General features: G+C 39.4%; 1 protein-coding gene across 3 annotated transcripts in view; it reads right to left on the bottom strand.

Annotated features, from left to right (window-relative positions):
- Positions 1–22,393, bottom strand: part of MSH3 (mutS homolog 3) — a 238,806-nt gene that overhangs the window by 150,332 nt on the left and 66,081 nt on the right. For 2 of the 3 annotated variants that reach the window (XM_066273682.1, XM_066273684.1), the window contains exons 9-10: positions 12,074–12,186; positions 8,424–8,538 (exon numbers count right to left, since the gene is read on the bottom strand). The exons of the other annotated variant lie outside the window; for it this stretch is intronic. In XM_066273682.1, coding sequence (XP_066129779.1) covers positions 8,424–8,538; positions 12,074–12,186 — 228 coding nt within the window. The remainder of the gene's footprint in view (positions 1–8,423; positions 8,539–12,073; positions 12,187–22,393) is intronic. 3 annotated transcript variants of the gene reach the window in all.

Genomic DNA, 22,393 nt, shown 5'->3' with positions numbered 1-22,393 from the left:
GAGGGGTAAAAAGAAAACTGGATAGAGGGTGACGGAGGACGATCTCTCTCTGGGTGATGGGTATACAACAGAACTAAATGACAAAATAACCTGGAAATGTTTTCTTTGAATGTATGTACCCTGATTTATTGATGTCACCCCATTTAAATAAAAATTTATTTATTAAAAAAAAATTAGCAAATCGAATCCAACAATATATGAAAAAATCATACAACATGATCAAGTAGGATTTATTCCGGGGAGGCAAGGCTGGTACAGTATTCGCAAATCACAACATGATTCATCACATAAACAAAAAGGATAAAAACCACATGATACTATCAATAGATGCAGAAAAAGCATTTGATAAAATACAGCACCCATTTATGATTAAAACTCTCAGCAAAGTGGGAATACAGGGAACATACCTCAACATGATAAAGGCCATCTATGACAAACCCACAGCCAACATCATAATCAATGGGCAAAAATTATAAGCAATCTGCTTAAGATCAGGAACAAGACAGGGGTGCTCCCTTTCACCACTCTTATTCAACATAGTTCTGGAAGTCCTAGCTACAGTAATCAGACAAGAAGAAGAAATAAAAGGCATCGAAATTGGAAAAGAAGAAGTAAAACTTTCATTATTTGCTGATGACCTGATACTGTACATAGAAAACCCTGAAGTCTCAGTCAAAAAACTACTGGACCTGATAAATGAATTCAGCAAGGTGGCAGGATATAAAATCAATATTCAGAAATCAGTGGCCTTTGTATACACCAACAATGAACTGTCAGAAAGAGAAATTAAGGAAACAATCCCCTTCACTACTGCAACAAAAAAAATAAAGTACCTAGAATTCTGTAAATTTAACCAAGGAGGTTAAAGACCTGTAACTCAAAAAACTATATAAAACACTGATAAAAGAAATCAAGGAAGATACAAACAAATGGAAGCACATACCGTCCGTGTTCATGGTTAGGAAGAATAAATATCATTAAAATGTCTATACTACCCAAAATAATATTCAATGCAATTCCTATTAAATTATCAATCTCATACTTCAAAGATATAGAACAAATATTCAAAATATTTATATGGAACCAAAAAAACACGAAGAGCCTCAGCAATCTTAAAAAAGAAGAATAAAGTGGGTGGTATCACACTTCCTGATATCAAGTTATACTACAAGGCCATTGTACTCAAAACAGCCTGGTACTGCCATAAGAACAGGCAGACAGATCAACTGAACAGAACAGAAAACCCAGAAATAGGCCCTGGCCGGTTGGCTCAGCGGTAGAGTGTCGGCCTGGCATGCGGGGGACCCGGGTTCGATTCCCAGCCAGGGCACATAGGAGAAGCGCCCATTTGCTTCTCCACCCCCCCCCTCCTTCCTCTCTGTCTCTCTCTTCCCCTCCCGCAGCCAGGGCTCCATTGGAGCAAAGATGGCCCGGGCGCTGGGGATGGCTCCTTGGCCTCTGCTCCAGGCGCTGGAGTGGCTCTGGTCGCGGCAAAGTGATGCCCCGGAGGGCCAGAGCATTGCCCCCTGGTGGGCAGAGCATCGCCCCTGGTGGGTGTGCCGGGTGGATCCCGGTCGGGAACATGCGGGAGTCTGTCTGACTGTCTCTCCCTGTTTCCAGCTTCAGAAAAAAATAAAATAAAATAAAGAAAACCCAGAAATAAACCCACACCTTTATGGACAATTGATATTTGACAAAGGAGGTAAGAGCATACAATGGATTAAAGACAGTCTCTTTAACAAATGGTGTTGGGAAAATTGGACAAATACATGCAAAAAATGAAACTAGACCACCAACTTACACCATTCACAAAAATAAATTCAAAATGGATAGAAGACTTGAATGTAAGCCATGAAACCATGATCATCTTGGAAGAAAACATAGGCAGTAAGCTCTCTGACATCTCTCAAAGCAATATATTTACTGATCTAACTCCATGTGCAAGTGAAATAAAGGGCAGGATGAACTAAAAAGCTTTTGCACAGCAAAAGACAACATGAACAAAATAAAAAGACAAACCACACAGTGGGAGAACATATTCACCAACACGTCCAATAAGGGGTTAATAACCAAAATCTACAAAGAACTTGTAAAACTCAACAAGGAAAGTAAAATATCCAATCAAAAATTGAGCAAAAGGACTGAATAGACACCTCTCCAAAGAGGACATACAGATGGCCAATGGGCATACGAAAAAATGTTCAAAATAACTAATCATTAGAGAAATGTAAATTAAAACCACAAAGAGATACCACCTCACACCAGTCAGAATGGCGCTCATCAACAAAACAACACAGAATAAGTGCTTGGCAAGGATGTAGAGAAAAGGGAACCCTCCTGCACTGCTGGTGGGACTGCAGACTGGTGCAGCCACTTGGAAAACAGTATGGGTTTCCTCAAAAAATTAAAAATGGAACTGCCCTTTCACCCAGCTATCCCACTTTTAGAATTATATTTTAAGAATACCAAATCACTGATTCAAAAGAAGATATGCACCCCCATGTTTATTGCAGCATTGTTTACAATAGCCAATATCTGGAAAACAGCCCTAGTGTCTGTCAGTGGACGAGTGGATTAAAAAGCAGTGGTACATATACACAATGGAATACTACACGGTTGTGAAAAAGAAGGAAATCTTACCCTTTGCAACAACATGGATGGACCTGGAGTCTATTATGCTAAGTGAAATAAGTCAGGCAGAGAAAGAAAAATATCATATGACCTCACTCACATGAGGAATCCAATGAACAATGTGAACTGAGGAATGGAAGAGAGGCAGAGAAGGGGTCAGAGAGTCCAGAGGGAAAGCAGGCTGAGGGAAAGGGGATGAGTGGAGGGGAAAAAAGAAAGGAAAGACATTAGTGAAAGTATATACACATAACACTGAGAGATAGATGACAGGATAGTAAATCATAGAGGGAAGGGGCAAAGAGGGTATCAAGGAGAACATGGGGGAGGGAGATATATTCGGGGGTACACTTGTAACTATGTAAACACAACAAATTAAAATCAATTAAAAAAAGAAGACCCAGAATTAGTATTTCAAGAAGCTTATAAAAGAGTTTACATGACTGCTTTTGTGCCTGGTCTAAACATTGTATGTGCTACAGAACATTGTTTGAACTAACATACATATCATAAAACCTGGTAAAGGGAGGGTTGGGGAGAAGGCTAAGAGCCCTCACCTACATAGAATTACTGGGGTACCCATTATCTACAATACCAAAAAGAACCCAGTAACTGTGAACAACCAAATTGGCTTAAGTTAAATCCTTTTACTGCATTTCAGACTTTCATATAGTGTATTACAAATAGATGGCACGACTTTCCACCAGCAAAATGATTACAGCTCACTTTATAATGATCCTTACTTTATTGCAGTGGTGTGGAATTGATCTCACAATAATATTACAGAGTTGCCTGTATAGGTTCTTTTCTCATTAAGGAGTACTCATGAGATGCGTATATGGTTTTTTTATTTGTATCAGTTTTGGTTTTTGCCATTACTGAACAAATCATCTAAACTTCAAAGTATATGCTGGGAGAAGTGTAGAGTTTCTTTAAACTGACATCTGCATTGATTTTAATAAAAGATCAACCATTGGACAACATTAAATTAGACTTTTCCCTATGGAACAGTAATTAAGCAATAATAAGAACAGTTTTGCTGTTAGGTTTCTCAAAAGTTGGTTGATAATACGTTCTGTAGACAGGACTCTTCCATCCAAATACAAAAGACATTTCCTTCTGTCACTGCTATTGGAAATTGTATACATTCTTTTCTTTTCAGATTTTATTTATTTGTTTTTAGAGAGAGAGAAGGGAGGAAGAGCAGTAAGCATCAATTCCCTTATGTGCCTTGACCTGGCAAGCCCAGGGTTTCGAATGTTCCACTTTGCCACCACAGGTCAGACTGGAAATTGTATAAATTTTTGAACTAAAGGGTGAATGTGCTAGCACCCTTAGCAATTCAACAGTATATGATCACTGATCTGAAATACTCAAACAATTCTGAATTACTTATCCTTCTGGAAGAAGCTAAATTGCATGTGCTTTGAAATGAACCTCATAAACAATGCCTCGATAAAATTCACACTGTGTGATTCTAGATAGAAATATTATGAGAATCATGGGGAAAATATTTCATTAATATTTAAGACAAGAAAATTACAAACAATGCTTTTGTTTCCTCAAGTTTTAAAATGGGAGGAAATATACTTGCTACTAACTTGCCAAAGGAATTTAAGACACTATATCATTCCTAAACTACTTAAAAAAAGAAAAAGAAAAAAAGAAACAAAAAAGAAAGAATGACCATCTTTCTGAATTAGAGGCAGTAAAGGTACAGACCTTATCTGAAAGATCAACTCCTTTCAAAGATCCTATTCAAATATTATTTAAAAATGGAAAGACAAAAAAAAATCTATCATGTTACATATGAAATCAATAGTGGAAAACAGTTTTCTATGTACAGTTTTCTGAGGTCATTTACCATTTGCCTAATATTTTGTTGGTTAATTTAATTTTATAAAATTATTTAATTTTACTATTTAATTTTATAAAATTATTTTAAATTTTAATTATTATATATTGTTATATACAAAACTCTAGTTTTATTTTAGATTCACTTTTACTTGATTTGTCATTTTCAAAATCTTTGTATCTTTGCAGCCCTGGCCAGTGGTTCAGTGGACAGATCATCAGCCCGGCATATGGATGTCCCAGGTTTGATTCCTGGTCAGGGCACACAGGAGAAGTGATTATCTGCTTCTCTCCTCATCTTTCTCCCCCTTCTCTCCCTCCTCCCCTCCTGCAGCCAGTGGCTTCACTGGTTCAAGCATGGCCCCGAGTACTGTGCAGAGCTCAGCTGGTCTGCCTCAGGCACTAAAAATAGCTTAGTGGTCGAGCATCAGCCCTAGATAGAGTTGCCAGGTGGATTCTAGTCAGGGCACATGAGGCAGTCTGCCTCACTATCTCCCCTCCTCTACCTAAAAGGGGGGAAAAAAAAGACTATCTTTGCATTCCTAAACGTTCCCAATAGCATCTTAGAGAGGAAAATAGAAAAGTATATAATGGGTCACCACAATGACTGTCAGGTGATTTACTAGGAGGATTTACTAGGAGGATTCACAGGACTCAGCATATATTCACTCAGCTCTGATTCATTACCATGAGAGGATACAAAGCAAAATGTGCCCTATCTAATAAAACCTCACTTACTTTGTCCTTAAGAACAATTCTTGAAATAGTCTGTTTTCCTCCAACAACCTTCGTAAAAGCACAAAGACCTTTTAGATAAACATATATCAAGTTTTTTATGAAATATGCAGCAACTTTTGTGAAATCATTTGCAAAACAACACAACTAAATTTTCCCCCTATCACATAGCCCCTGAAGTACATATAATCAACCTTATGCTGCTGAACTTTTAAAGCAATACAACTGAATTTTAAATACAGAAGGAGAACATTCATGTTTTCCAAAGCAATCAATTTGAGAAGCTATGTCCTTTTTCCAAGATATAAGAACTGTGGAATTACACTTGCAGAACTATATTCCGAGTCAAATCACAAGACACCCATAAAACATCATCACTCACATATCATTTTCAAGAAAAAAAAAAGTACCAGTTTAATCACAATCTTTATTCATTAATCTTGACTCTGAAGGACATTCTTGCCATTTCTAATCAATTCCATGCACACAGGATGAAGAACTTCCTTCCTTCTCTCTTTTTCATTAATCCTATATTTACTGACCGCCTATTAGGTGCTGGGCATATGTTAGATGATCTACAATGTGAGAGCCTAACATTTGGACCTCTTTATATCATTTCTGCCTGGCTCTACAAAAATGAGAGGAGGGGGGTTACGCAACAGGCAGATCAGACACATACTAAGTCACCAGCAGACCCAGTTCGCTGCCCACTCCCCCATACTACTACCAAATATAAATTCAACTACACTCAATTTATCAAGTTAGGCCATTTTAAAATAGCTATTCTAATTTCAGTACAAATAAACATTCTATGTTTTAGAGTTTAGTATTATTTTTACCTTGAATTACATATAAGGCAAACACAATAATGTTTTCAGATTCAAATTCACCTACTTGTAATCACATAAGAGCATGATTTTGGAAAAAGTCAGTTTTCTATCTTAATGTTAATCCTTCACTGCTGAGTGGTGTAGGGACAGAAACAAATCTCCCCCCACAAAAAAAAAATCTCTTTTTTTGCTTTAATTTATTTTTTAATGTTTTGAATATTTTCAACTACAGTTTACATTCAATATTATTTTGTATTAGTTTCAGGTGTTCAGCACAGTGGTTAGACAATCATATACTTTACAAAGTGTTCCCCATGATATTTTCAGTACCCAACTGGTAATGGGCAAGCTGTTAATCACTAGTTCTACTTCACTTAATTAGAGGCTCCCCTATCAGGAACAAGTCAAGTGGTAGATAGCTTGTCATCCTTTCTTCACAGGGATTCAACACAATCAACCATACAGAGAGATCACTACAATGTTTCTTATTGTTGGATATTGAAGTGGAATTATGAGGTATAAGGCCAGGCTGCTACCTTTTTTAATAAAACATTTCAGCCTTATTAAAATATGTACAGATTAATACAGTATCCAGGTGAAAAAATAGCCATCAAGCCTGACCAGGTGGTGCAGTGGAACACAGAGGACCCAAGTTCAAAAACCAGCTTGAGCGCAAGCTCATTCGACTTAAGTATGGGGTCACCAACTTGACCGTGGGATCACCATTTTGAGCATGGGATCACAGACATGACTCCATGGTCACCAGCTTGAGCCCAAGGTCGCTGGCTTGAGCAAGGGGTCACTGGCTCAGCTGGAGCCACCCTGGTCAAGGCATGTATGAGAAGCAATCAATGAACAACTAAAGTGCCACAACTATTGAGTCGATGTTTCCCATCTCTCTCCCTTCCTGTCTATCTATCGGTCTGTCTCTCTCTCTGGGAAAAAAAAAAAAAGCAAACCTTCCCTGTGTCATTTTCCCACCAACCTCTGAGGTTTACCCTTCACCCCACTCCTCTGAATTCACTGTTGCTCATTTCCACGCATGTCTTTATAACTTCTCAATATATTTACATATTCTTAAGTAATATACACTATTGTTCCACATTTTCCTAACTTCACAGAATGATATGTATTGTGTGTCCTTCAGCAGTTTGATTTTCAGCTCGATATAATGCTAATGAACTTTTTTTAATATTGATACATGTAATTCCACTCCATTCATTTTCACTGCTGTATAACCTTACACTGCATGAATATAAAACAATGAACCCACTCTCCTACTGATGAACATTTAGGCTGCTTTTAAACAGGACAAAACTACTTGCAGAGAAATGATATTCTGTTCTATCCTAAACACCACATTCTAGAACCAAAAATTAAAAAAAAAAGACATTACAAACAGATTCCCAAGGGACCTGCCTTTCTTCCACTCTCTCCAACACCCTGCAGCCAGCACCATCTCTCTGTTCCTCAATTCATATTCAGCCGTTTTACTAAGGAAAATAGCTCTGTCTGCCCACCAACCCTGCAGAGCAGGAAGCAGTTTACTCATCCGGGTCAACATGGTGGAGGGTAACTCCTTAAGAGCCAAAGACAAGGGGTTGTTGGAGGTGGAATATAGAAAAGAAAGAAAATTATCCCCCTATTTTATTTATTCGACTGGTTTTTAAACTATTATTTTCCTAGAATGTTACTTCCCAGCTTTTAAATCTATCTCCTCTACAAAGTTAATCCCTCCTTTAAAAAGTTGTTTATGTCGCCCTGGCCAGATAGCTCAGCATCATCCCGAAGCACAGAGGTTGTCAGATCAATCCCCGATCAGGGCACATACAGGAGCAGACTCATGTCCCTTTCTCTCCCTCTCTCTTTCTTCCTCTCTCTCTCCCTCCCTCCTTTCCTTCCTCTCTCTCTAAATTCAATAAAAATAAAAATTAACAAAATAAAAAGCTGTCTGTGATAGAAGCTGTCTTTTAAGCCTCCAACTTTATGACCTATAGAATAAGAACTGAAACCAAGAATAAGAATGGCAGTAAAATTTTATGAATGCTTTAATATCACTTCTTAATTCCACTTCTTATTACTACTTGCCAATTAACTATGCTTCAGAATAAACCAATATTTTGTAATCAAAACTATACTACATTAAATAGCTATAATGAATACAAACTGATGGGATTCTTAAAGATTCTATCAATATTTTGATGTCAATGAATATTTTTAATATTCTTCAGCAAAAATACCACAAAGTTCATCCTTGCCCTTGAGTGGAGTATTCTATCAATAGCAAGTAAACTTGTCTGCCTATAATACTTAGCAAACTCAAGAGATATTGTTAATATAAGCCCATCCCTTTTTCATTTTTGAGAAATCACTTACTTGGGTTTTGAAAGTACCTTTTCCAAGTTAAATTCTCTGAGGTATTTTATTATAGCAGCCAAAGAGCAAATCACAGGCTTCTCCAAGTTAATGACACCAGAAAAACTTTGAGGACCTAAAAACAAATTATGCACCTTCATTAGAATTATTATTTACCAATATAAAAAACAAAACTTAAGTTAAATAAAATTTAGCTTATGGATATTGAAAGAATAGTTGTGACATTATCTCCTAAAACTGCCCTCTGGAAAAATGTAGATGATTCCAAAATTCCCAGGGAATGGGAAAAAGTTCATTGTCTGATGGTGGAATTAAACTTTTTGTAACAAGCAATAGAGCAACTTCTTCATAATATAAAATGCCCATCTCTGCCTGACCAGGTGGTGGCGCAGTGGATAGGGCGTCAGACTGCGATGGCGAGGACCCAGGTCCGAGACCCCGAGGTCACCAGCTTGAGCGCAGGCTCATCTGGTTTGAGCAAAAGTTCACCAGCTTGGACCCAAGATTGCTGGCTCGAACAAGGGGTTACTTGGTCTGCTGTAGACCCACAGTCAAGGCACATATGGGAAAGCAATCAATGAACAACTAAGGTGTCGCAATGTGCAACGAAAAACTAATGATTGATGCTTCTCATCTCTCCGTTCCTGTCTGTCTGTCCCTGTCAATCTCTCTCTCTCTGACTCTCTCTCTGTCTCTGTAAAAAATAATAAAATAAAAAAATAAAAATAAAAAAAATAAAAATAAATGCCCATCTCCTTTGAACAAGTAGAACTCCAAAATGCATGTCAAAGACGTATAAACAAGGAATTGAACTGAAAAATCTTTTGTAATAGTAAAAAACTAGAGACAAGTTGACTGAATGTCACTAGACTAACAGTTAAGTAAACTGTAGTAAGCCCCGATGTTATACACCTATCTATAGGAATGACTTACCACTATCTGTACTGATAGGTAAAACTGTTGACAATTTACTGCTAAGCGAGAAATAAAGGTATTATGTATGACTATTCTCATCTCTCTGCAGGAATATTGCAACAGCTTTCCATCTGATCTTTCAGCTTCCTCCCTGTGCCTATAGGGCATTCTTAACAGAACAGGTGAGGGAATCCTTTCAAAAATGCACATCAAGTCATTAGACTACTTTGCTTAAAATCATCCAACATCCCTCAACTCACTGATAAGAAAAGTTCAAGTCCTGAAGTCCATCAACACCTGCACAGCTGGCCTCACACCTCCTTTCGCACCTGAGCTCCCTTTAGTCACTCTGTTCCAGCACCCAGCTCCTCGCTGCCCCTTAGACACACCAGCACTCACAACATGTGCTTACTGCTGTCTCCACCTCCAACTCTGTCCCTTCACATGTCCATCAGGTTCTCCCCCTAACTCCTTCGATCTCTGTTCACGTCTTTGTTCGAGGGCATTTCCTCAGTGAAGCCTTCCTTCACCACCCTGTTTAAAGGCTCACCCTCAGGGATTGAGAGGGACACACGGGCAGTGACAAAAAAAAGTCACAGGGATATAAAGTACAATTTAAGGAATATACTCAGCAAAACTGTAATGACCATATATGGTGTCAGGTGGGTAATAGAGATGGGGGAGGGGTGATCACTTCATAAGTTATATAAACCTGTCTAACACCTGAAACTAATACAATATTGAATGTCAAGGTAATTTTTAGAAAAATAAATAAATAAAGGTTCACCCTCTTCCCTGCCTTACTTTCTTCACAGCACTTGCCAACTTCAAACACACTAACATTTTATTGAATATCTCCTCCCTTTAGAATGTAAACTCCACAAGGGCAAGAATTTCTGGTCTGTTTTAATCCTATTGCATGCACATGCCTCACATAATCAGCATTCAATAAAAATTAGTTGAAAGAATAAATTCAATTTATATTAAACAAATATATACAATTATGTATGTATGTTTATGTGTATATATGTGGATTTATACATTAAAAGATGCATGAGGATTTGAGGGGGAACTTTTACTTTTTTCTTTATACATAACTATGTTTTGACTTTTTTGCAATTGTTATTATTATTTTTAGAAATAATATTACAAAATAGCCTCTACAAATTGGTAATACAAAATACCTTATGAATTCAACTATAGCTTTGTATAACAATAAGGCATAAATAAAGGGTTAAAATCCTTTCCACCTCTTCTGAGAATTTCATCTTCTTTTAACTTTCTATCACTGTTTCCCAGGAAACCTGATCGAGATGACATGCCAGTCTGTGTTATGAAGTAGCACTGCATATGGTAAAAATGACCTGACATCAGTACAGTACACCTGACCCAAGAGGACTGGAGCTGAGTTATCGCTAGCAGAGGGGAAACCGAAGCACCAATGGCTCTGTGAACTGCTACCGGCCACGGAGCACTGCTCCCTCTGAGGAGAACATGTGCCCTGCCAGCAAGTAAGTTTTCTGTCCTACATCCAAGTGATCTGATGCCAAGAGTGGCTTATGGTACTCTTGTGACTTAGTCTTTAGTTGAGCTGAGATGATGATCCCTTGGTGATACTGCAGACTGGCGTCCTCAGTGAGTTACACATTCAGACACTCGATTCAAATTGGCCAATGCACCATGAGATTAAAAAGGATAGGGAGAGAAATGCTAGCCTGACAATGATGACTAGTGGGAGCTGGGAAAGAATGGTTCCTCTACGGTCTAATGGTGAAAGCTCTGCAGCATGTGATAAGGGATAAAAATGGACCTTAACCCAAGCTGGACTGCCAGGCATGAGGGGTAGAGACCAAGGTGAGCGCTGACACCTGGCTGAACAAGCGAGAATCAGACAAATAATGGTTTCCTGACATACTAAGACCCTGTCGTTATATTCTGGTATTTAAATTCTGGTAATCAACCTTTAGAAATGCTACCCTTCATCAAGAGATTTATCCAAACATTCCATAAAATTGCAAGGAAGATAATGAACTAATTGAACCTGGTCAATAAGTAACTCCTTACTTTCCAATTAATATGTCAAAAACATCAAATTAGGCCCTGGCCGGTTGGCTCAGTGGTAGAGCGTCGGCCTGGCGTGCAGAGGTCCCGGGTTTGATTCCCAGCCAGGGCACACAGGAGAAGCGCCCATCTGCTCCCCACCCCCCCCCCTCCTTCCTCTCTGTCTCTCTCTTCCCCTCCCGCAGCAAGGCTCCATTGGAGCAAAGATGGCCCGGGCGCTGGGGATGGCTCCTTGGCCTCTGCCTCAGGAGCTAGAGTGGCTCTGGTCACGACAGAGCGACGCCCCGGAAGGGCAGAGCATCACCCCCTGGTGGGCAGAGCGTTGCCCCCTGGTGGGCGTGCCGGGTGGATCCCGGTCAGGCACATGCGGGAGTCTGTCTGACTGTCTCTCCCCGTTTCCAGCTTCAGAAAATACAAAAATTTAAAAAAAAAAAATACAACACTGGCATAAAAAAAAACAACCATCAAATTACTAAATGATCATAACTGCCACAGAAGAACTACAGTGGTGTTTCTGATGAGTGCAAGAAAATCAAGTCTCCCCTCTGCTTCTTCCAGTCATGGACTGAGAACTACTTAGTTTTTACTAAGTTGAAAGTCAAACTAGCATCTTTATCCAAACCTCAACTCAGTTAAATTTTAGGACATATGTCTAAGGTGTATATAATATTTACCTTTGGTGTCAACTACATCTTTTGCATAAAACTCTGTAACCACCTGGAAAGCATGGCTGTATTCAAAATACATGTTATCCATCCTTTCTACTCGAATTCTGTCATCCCGCACACTGAAAGAAAAAAATAAAAATTTCAAAGATAATTCTCCCTAATCTTGAACTGGCTGTATTCAGGCCTTGGCCTGACCAAAAAAAAATAAAGATTTATTCCTTACTCTCTCTCAAGTTGAAAAAAAAAAAAAAGAAAGTTCTAAAATTTCTGTGTCAAAAAGTTCCATTTCATAAAATACAATTATTACTTTTGCTACTTACTGGTATTTTATATCACCTAGAACATTGTGAGTACTTTATATATTGTTGTTATCAAAAACTCGCTGTAATTAAGATCAATTACTTACATAAATACAAAAGGGAGGACAACGGAAAAGCATTACCATAATTTAATTGCATCATCTGTTTGAATACTCTAGCAACAGACAGAGCGTCAAGTCCTTCTTTCTCTGAAGTCTGGCTGAAGTCTATGTCTGGCTGGCACTCTGCGAACTCCATCTCTACCACAGTCTCTAGTCAAATACAGCAATTTCCCTTAAATCAATTCTCGCTCTTTATTTAAAGTGGTTCCAAAGTCTTTTTAAACTTTTACAAATACACACACACACACACACATATATATACACACATATACATACATACATATACATACATACATATATACATACATCTACATATATAACTATGTTAGCATGAAGGCACACTGTATCATCAAGAGTGGGCAGTGCACTTTCCTGATTTTGTTTTGCTTGGCAACCCACCCCTCCTCTTCCTCCTCTCTTTCTGTTACCACCACACTCCCAACCCATTCTAACAGCCTAGAAGGAATCCTCATGTTTATATTCAAGTGTATCATATATATGCATACCTACTCACACAGGTCACTGTTTTATAAAAATAGAATCACTTTATACAAACTTTTCTAAATCTTGTTTTCTTCACTAAGCAATAACTCTTGAAAATCTCTCCATAAAGTAACCTAACTACAACTCCTCTTTAATAGCTAAAAAATACTTCATATTTCTTTATTATTGGATATTCACTTGGCATTAACATTTTGTTACGTTTCTGTTGTCTTTTTCTTTTTTTTTTTTTTTTAACAGAGACAGAGAGAGAGTCAGAGAGAGGGATAGACAGGGACAGACAGACAGGAACGGAGAGATGAGAAGCATCAATCATTAGTTTTCGTTGCGTTGTGACACCTTAGTTATTCATTGATTGCTTTCTCATATGTGCCTTGACCGTGGGGCTACAGCAGACCGAGTGACCCCTTGCTCAAGCCAGTGACCCTGGGTCCAAGTTGGTGAGCTTTTGCTCAAACCAGATGAGCCCACGCTCAAGCTGGTGACCTCGGGATCTCGAACATGGGTTCTCAGCATCTGACGCTCTATCCACTGCGCCACCGCCTGGTCAGGGTTGTCACGTTTCTTTAAAACATTTTTCATCTAAAAATAATAAAACATTACAGAAGCATAACATCCCACTGTTAAAGAAAGCATAATTTCTTTATTCATGTTTTTTATATCTAGTGATAATGTTCTATAATCTCCATGTTTTATATAACTGGTTGTGCTCACAGACATACCAAGGTGGGCAAAAATAGGTTAATAATAATAATGCAATAATTAATAAACAAGTAGTAATATAAGAATAAACTGTTTTGCATATTCACAACTGTAAACTTACTTTTGACCACTCCTGTATTATAGATTAATACTAATGTAAAGGGACAGTTTTCTTCTATTGTATTTATTAAGGTGTTATCATTGGTGTACAATTAACCTGTCAATTATTTTTCTTTTTGGGGGGTTGGTTCTGAAGTGAGAAGTGGGGAAGCAAAGAGACAGACTCCTGCATGTGCCTGACCAGGATCCACCTGGCATGCCCACCAGGGGGCAATGCCCTGCCCATCTGGGCCGTTGCTCCATTGTGGCCGGAGATTCTAGCACCTGAGATGGAGGCCAAGGAGCCACCCTCAGCGCCCGGGCCAACTTTGCTCCAGTGGAGCCTTGGCTGCGGGAGGGATAGAGAGAAAATAGAGGGGGAAGGGTAGAGAAGTAAGTGGGCACTTCTCCTGTGTGCCCTGGCCGGGAATCAAACCCAGGACTTCCACACACTGGGCCAATGCTCTACCGCTGAGCCAACCAGCCAGGGCCTAGCCTGTCATTTTTTATATGTAGTAACTATGCTGAACACTAACTGATTTTCTTTTTTTGTATTGCTGTATGTATTGTTATCATCGGGAAAAATCTCCTTTACCATTTTTATTCTTCCTTTCTTTTTCCTACCTCATTCCACTCCTGGCTAAGACATTCAGGGCTGTGTTGAACAAACATAATGCTAACAGGCATCCTTTGCCTTCTTACTAATACCCATGGGAATGCTTCTAAAGTTACAACTGCTAAGTATAACGTTTGCTATATATTTTGGAATAAATGACTTATATTAATCTAAAGTTTGGTAATCTTCCCAGTTAGGGCAAAAAATAATATTTTAGCATAAAGGATCATTGAATCTTACCTAATGTTCTGTCTATACATGTTAAAATTATTATGTGGTTTCTCTCACTTAATTTCTTAAATATATTATTCATATTTCTGATGCTGAATGATTCTTGCTTTCCTGGGATACAATATCCTTGTCATCATGTTCTGTGTTGCTCACATAAAGTTACAAACTTGATTTCTCAGTGTTTTACTTGTTTTCTAGGAAACAAGTGCCAGCATACCCAGCTCCAAAGGCTGTTTCTGTTCTATGATGAGACTAGGCAGGCATAAGTGCGTTCAGGAAGAAATCTAAGAGGGAGGATTTTGTCCCATCTGTGGTACTGAAGAAGGATTTTTCCACCTTAATCCACTGGAGAGAGTGTCAGACTAACTACTGCAAATCTCTAATCAATTTTTATCTTCCTGCAGACTCCCTTAATACCTGGATTTCGAGAAGCCTACAGCAAGGTTATTACTTAGCAACTCAAAGAGTAGTGAATGGCCTTCCATGAGCTCCACAGTGTTTCTGTGCAAGCTCCCTGAGTGGACACGAGAGGCAGCCGGTAACTTAATTACTCTTCTACTTAACGTTTTGTTTGATAAGCAGATAAGGATTTAGAAACCCATTAAATCTGGTAAAAATGAACTTGTCAGTTATCCTTTAGGCTTTCATGGAAATATTATAACAGTGTTAAATTCATCCTTCTGCAATGTGTATACTAAATATCCTCATTCAAAATTTTTTCACAGACCAGTTGGAGTTAAAAATATCTTGGCCCTGGCCGGTTGGCTCAGTGGTAGAGTGTCGGCCTGGCGTGCAGGAGTCCCAGGTTCGATTCCCAGCCAGGGCACACAGGAGAAGCGCCCATCTGCTTCTCCACCCCTCCCCCTCTCCTTCCTCTCTGTCTCTCTCTTCCCCTCCCGCAGCCAAGGCTCCATTGGAGCAAAGTTTGCCAGGCACTGAGGATGGCTCTGTGGCCTCTGCCTCAGGCGCTAGAATGGCTCTGATTGTGGCAGAGCGATGCCCCAAGATAGGCAGAGCATTGTCCCCTGGTGGGCATGCAGAGTGGATCCCGGTCGGCGCATGCGGGAGTCTGTCTGACTGCCTCCTCGTTTCCAGCTTCGGAAAAATACAAAAAAATAAATAAATAAATATTATATATATATATATATATATATATATATATATATATATATCCTATAAGTGTTTTCCTAGATTTCTTAAATTGAGGGAAGTTTAAACACGTGTATACATAATGGGTAATATCCAACTAGAATTATGTCAAACCAGATTTTAGTAAATTTCTCCATTAAACCAAGAACTGTCAATCTTGATTTCCTCAAACTGTAGTTTGTGGAGTACCTACATCAGAATCACATGCAACACACAGAGCACCAATTCCAGCACCAATTCAACTGCATTCAATCTGAACTAAGCAGAAAGATAAGAGAAAGGGAGAATTTTATTTCTAGCAGGGTTTGCGGGGCAGACTGCAGATTGCAATCTGAAAACACTAATCTACACAAATATTGGCAGCCATCCTAGGACAGAATACAAAGTAGAAATGTGTATCTTCTCCAATGATAATCCAGGTTTCAGCTGCTCTATTAGAGAATGGCAGTAAATACTTTTTCACCAAAAAAAATTTAAAAGGCAACTATGGCCATATAATTGACCTGGGTCTAAAATATTATAAAAACACCTTCTGCTTCCAACCCTCAGTCTGTCTGCTCCTCCCTGGGCCAGGGTGGTAACTCCCCTTCTGTGCAGATGAGAAGACCAGCATCAGGATATGAGTGTCAGTCACTAGACAGGGTATGCCAAGCTGGACTGTGTTAGACTAAGCTTTCTAATTTTGAAAAATTCTTTTCATATGTGACATGACTCTCTGTTGCCAAATTTATTGTTTCTGAAAAATTAAATGGTTATAAAACTCTCAACAAAAATAAAGCTCACACTAAAAAGGGGGGATACCTCAGACCCAATAATATCTTTTAACGTCAACTTGGTGACTCTCTGGTGTTGAATAACAGACCACCCACAAAGATTTTAAACTAATGTCCAATTGTGACCAAACAAATGGCAGCTTTCAATTTTATGATCTATGCTGACTTTAGAAACTATAACTTTTTATAGACAAAAATAGCCTTTTTAAAGGCTGACAATATACTCTAGGAAAATTCACAAGGCCTCCTCTGACATACTTACTGATAATAATAGGACTAATGAGTTCAAAGCTTCTTGGCTGAATGATTAACTCTCTCCTCTGAGGACAGAATGCAATCGAGTTCTAGACTAAATAAGAAAGACTATGTAACATAGTTACAGTGTCTCATTTTAGAATTAGTATGAAATTTATTTTATCACTGCTTATAGCAAAGAACTATTACCACTTTTTGTCTTTTTTTTTTTTTTTTTTTGACAGAGAGAGAGAGGGACAGATAGGGACAGACAGACAGGAAGGGGAATAGATGAGAAGCATCAATTCTTTGTTGCAGCACCTTAGTTGTTCATTGATTGCTTTCTCTTATGTGCCTTGACTGGGGGGGGGGGCTACAGCAGAGCAAGTGGGCTCAAGCCCTTGGGCTCAACTCTCTTGGGCGCAAGCCAGAGACCATGGGGTAATGTCTATAATCCCACAATCAAGCCGGCAATCCTACGCTCAAGCTGCTGTGCCCATGCTCAAGTCAGATGAGCCCGCACTCAAGCCAGTTACCTCAGGGTTTCAAACCTGGTCCTCAGTGTCCCAGTCCAACACTCTATCCACTGTGCCACCGCCTGGTCAGGCTCACCACTTTCTTAGAAGACAAAAGGCTTTATGTGAAATGATAATTATAAAGACAACCATTAGAACAAAGATATCAGAATAACTTCCAAAAACCAGCAAGAAAAATAGACTGCAATATAGTAAGTCTTTAAAAGATATAAAAATAGAAAATAAAATGATAAGGACAAGCTAGTATCAAATACATCTGCTATTGACAAATGTAAATTTATCAAACATCCTATTAAAAGAAAATAAACGTCAGCCCTGGCCTTTTGGCTCAGTGATAAAGCGTTGGCCTGGTGTGTGGATGTCCCGGGTTCGGTACTTGTTCAGGGCATACAGAAGAAGTGACCAGCCTGACCAGGTGGTGGCACAGTGGATAGGGCATCAGACTGGGATGCTAAAGGACCCAGGTTCGAGACCCCAAGGTCGCCAGCTTGAGCGCAGGCTCATCTGGTTTGAGCAAAGCTCACCAGCTTGAACCCAAGGTTGCTGGCTTGAGCAAGAGGTCACTTGGTCTGCTGATGGCCCACGGTCAAGGCACATATGAGAAAGCGATCAATGAACAACTAAGGTGTCGCAACGAAAAAATGATGATTCATGCTTCTCATCTCTCTCCGTTCCTGTCTGTCTCTCTCTCTGCCTCTGTAAAAAAAAAAGAAAAAAAGAAAAAAAGAAGTGACCCTCTGCTTCTCCACTCCTCCCCCTCTCTCTTCCTCTTCCACAGCCATGGCTCGGTTGTGTTGGCCCTGGGCACTGAGAATGTCTCCATGGTCTCACCTCAGGCACTAAAGTAGCTCAGTTGCCAAGCAATGGCCCCAGACAGGCAGAGAGCATCACCCCACAGGGACTTGCCTGGTGGATCCCAGTTGGGGTGCATGCGGGAATCTGTCTCTCTGCCTCTTGCTTCTCACTTAATAAAAAATTTTAAAATTAAAATGAAAAAAGAAAATCTCAGATTAGTTTACAAAGAAGGAAAAACCCCTCTATGCTACAAAAAAGAGCACAACTTAAAAGAAATTCCAAAAAAGTTAAAAATAAAAGAATGGCTTATAAAAAAATTGCCCAGATGAATATTCTAGGCCAATGCAAATACTTAAAAAGAAAGCATGAGACAAATTTTATTATCACACAAGATAATAATTCAGAACAAAAAGCATTAAACAAGACAAAGAGAGGTACTTTCTGATAAAAAAGGGTACAATGGGTAAAAACTTTCCCCTATGCCCTTTAAAATACTTTTAGATTTTTGAACCACATGAATATACTACTTATTCAAAAATTAAAATTCTTCATTAAAAAGAACAAGAGAAAGAAAAAGAAAGAATGAATGACAGGACTTATGCAGGAGCTCCCAGGAGACATTCATCCACTTTCCTGTACTTGAACAGGGGAGACAGATGTCCAGGGAACAGAGTGCCTGGAGCCATCCTGACACCTTGTGGAACAAGAAAGGAAGACAAATCCAAGGAAGAGAAACAAAGAAGAGCCCCTAAATCCAGCCATACTAGATTCTATGTTACCTGAGCCAACATGTTCATTTCACCTTTAAAATACTCAATGAGGACTCACTAGGAAGTATGTTAATTTTAAAAAGAAAAGGCGGTCTTTTGATGTTCAAAGAAAGAAATGGACATAATCACACAGACAGCTTCTTAGAAACATGGTAACGTCTACTAAAGTCCAGCAGAGAACTAAGGTGAGAAAAACCCAATGCTGATTCCAGCTAGTAACTCTGCTTCAGACCAGACCAGCAGGCAGACAGAACACATGTCAGACATTCTACAGCCCAGGACGAGTCCCCTCACAACCCTCTCCATCAAACCAGGTGAAGAAAACTTTTGAAAGGTAGCAATAGGGACAAGAAATTAAAAGCAAATTTAGGGCAAGGCCCCTGAGGGTTAAAAACAGCTAAACAAGGCCATGGCCGGTTGGCTCAGTGGTAGAGCATCGGCCTGGCGTGTGGAAGTCCCAGGTTCGATTCCCGGCCAGGGCACACAGGAGGGGCGCCCATCTGCTTCTCCACCCCTCCCCCTCTCCTTCCTCTCTGTCTCTCTCTTCCCCTCCCGCAGCTGAGGCTCCACTGGAGCAAAGATGGCCCGGGCGCTGGGGATGGCTCCTTGGCCTCTGCCCCAGGCGCTAGAGTGGCTCTGGTCGCGAGAGAGCGACGCCCCGGATGGGCAGAGCATCGCCCCCTGGTGGATGTGCCAGGTGGATCCCGGTCAGGCGCATGCGGGGGTCTGTCTGACTGCCTCCCCGTTTCCAGCTTCAGAAAAATACACACACACACACACACACACAAAAAAAAAAAAGATAAAAAGAGCTAAACACACAAGGACCTACCCCTGGTTGACAGATCTATTGAGAATAGAGAGGGAAGACTGAGAAATCCTCACTCGGTGTGTAGACTCCATGGAGCCTATGACAGAGTCCTGGGGCCCAGGATTTAATCAAGCATGCATAACAGTAAGGCTGTTCAAAAGATTCAGACATAGGAGCTACTATATTAATATTAAAAAGTCTATACTGGGTCAGTTATATCTTTCTAAACCTTTCTCTAGCTTTTCCTAAACTTTTAGTTTTACTATTCTTTTTCTACTCTTTTAAGGTAAAGCTCCATCTACTCTGGCCCTGGCAGGATAGCACCATGGGTTATAGCTTCAGCCCGATAAACAGAGGTTGCCAGTTCGTTCCCCAGTCAAGGCACATACAGAGACTGATGTTTCTGTCTCTTTCTCTCTCCCTGCCTCTCTCTCTAAAATCAATAAATATAATTTTTGTTAAATTCTAATCTGTTAGCAAACCTAGAAGAAAAGTATTCCCATCTGCAGTGAGGTTAGGAATACTAAAAATGCTCAAATGGAAAAGAAAACATGATTGGAGAGGAAATGGAGGCAGAAAGCCCATGGACCTAAAGAGGCCATTTATGTCGGCCAGTAGTCATGACCCCCCAGCTCTTCTTCCTCAATCCTGGAAATCTCTAAAGATGTATTCCCATGTAACAGGTTTTTAAACCTACATCCTTTCTTAATGTTTCAGCCCGTCACAACCCTGGGTCTTGTTGCCCCCCACCTACCCACACCATGCCCCCAGCCCTGTGTGTACTTTTTATTTAACGAGTGGGCCGGGCTCACCTCCAAGATGCTTTCCCAGAAGGAAGACCACACGCTAGGACAGCCTGTGCTTTCTCCTGGACACATGGGACTGTGGTTTGCAAAGTAATACCTTTAGAAATAAAGCCACTTTATCTTAGCACACATGTTTTTGCCAGAAACTTGACTGCCAAAGATAGAAACACAAACTATAATATGCTCTATAAAGAAATAAAAAACTCATGAAATATTAACCAAAATGTCAACTATGCTATGAAACATGACTCCTTTTGAAATCCAGAAGCAGAGGTGAAGGAAGGGAATGGTTGCTTCATGTGTTTTTCCTGAGAGGCTGTATAACGTGGTGGTTACAAGCACATGCTTCAGAGTCCTGCCATTTACTGGCTGTATAACCCTAGACTTAACATCTCTCTGCCTCACTTTCCTCATCTATAAAATCTGAATCAAAAACACAGTAGATCCCTCACAGGGTGTTTATGAAGATTAAATCAGTCCATATATATAAAGCTCTTAGAATAGTGCCAAATACAGAGTGTTAGTTATTGCTGCTATTATTATTATTAATATTATTACTGCTACTGTAGAATAAGATATGAGTAGTCATGTGTTCAAGAAAAAAGAGAAAATGGGGAGAGAGCTTTAGAATAAAAGTAACTGTGTGGATGAGCACCAATAAACAAGATATCAATAATGAATATTCTCAGTAGTTACCAAAGTGTGTCTCTAACAGAGCAAAGTGAGGAAAATCTAATGCGTGATTTCAGAAACCACAGCCCCTCCCAAAAATACCACCTCACCCACTTCTGATGCTTGAAATGACCTTAAATATTAGACACAAAGCATTTTCATTTCACAAGTAGAAAGAGAGGAAGTTACTCAAAGGTCACTTAAATAATAGTCTTCAAATATGAGAAAACAAAAGATACAGGAAGGTTAGTCCTATATACTACGGAGAAAAAAGAACTTCAACACCTACTCTCATACCATGCCCCCAAATTAAATCAAAATATTGAACAGATAAAACTAAAAGCTAAAACTATAAAATTTCTAGATCCCTGGTCGGCAAACTGCGGCTCACGAGCCACATGCAGCTCTTTGGCCCCTGGAGTGTGGCTCTTCCACAAAATACCATGTGCAGGCGCTACCTCGATAAGGAATGTATCTACCTATATAGTTTAAGTTTAAAAATTTGGCTCTCAAAAGAAATTCCAATTGTTGTACTGTTGATATTTTGCTCTGCTGACTAATGAGTTTGCTGACCACTGTTCTAGAGTAAAACATAAGAGAAAATTTTCATGATCTTGAAGTAGGCAAAGATTTCTTAGGACACAAAAAGCACTAGCCATAATATAATTGATAAATTTGATTTCCATCAAAATTAAAATCTCTGTCCTTTTGGGGTCATCAAAAATATTAACATTAAAAGTTGCCCTGACTGCACAGCTTAGTTGGTTAGAGCATCCTCTAGAAGCGCAGAGGTTGCCTGTTTGATCTCTGGTCAGGGCACACACAGGAACAGCTCGATGGTCTGTCTCTCTCTCTCTCTCTCTCTCTTCCCTTCTCGCTAAAATCAATAAATAAAATAAAAAGAATATTAAAAGTCAAGACACAGAGTGGAAGAAAATATTCACAATACATATATCTGACAGTGGATTTTTATTCAGAATCTAGAAAGAATTCTTACAGCCCAATAATCACACAAGCAACCCAACTTTTTTAAATGGACAAAAGAAGATAGAGGAATAACCAATAAGCACATAAATATATCACTGGTTATCAGAAAAGGTATATTAAAGCCAAAAAAAAGACACCACTTAACACTCACTATAATGGCTAAAAGTGAAGACTGACAATACCAAGAGTTAGCAAAGACGTAGAGCAACTACAACTCTCCTATCCT

This window comes from Saccopteryx bilineata, chromosome 4 (assembly GCF_036850765.1).
Source record: "Saccopteryx bilineata isolate mSacBil1 chromosome 4, mSacBil1_pri_phased_curated, whole genome shotgun sequence".
Lineage (NCBI taxonomy): Eukaryota > Metazoa > Chordata > Mammalia > Chiroptera > Emballonuridae > Saccopteryx > Saccopteryx bilineata.
This window is presented reverse-complemented; position numbering and strand designations above follow the sequence as displayed.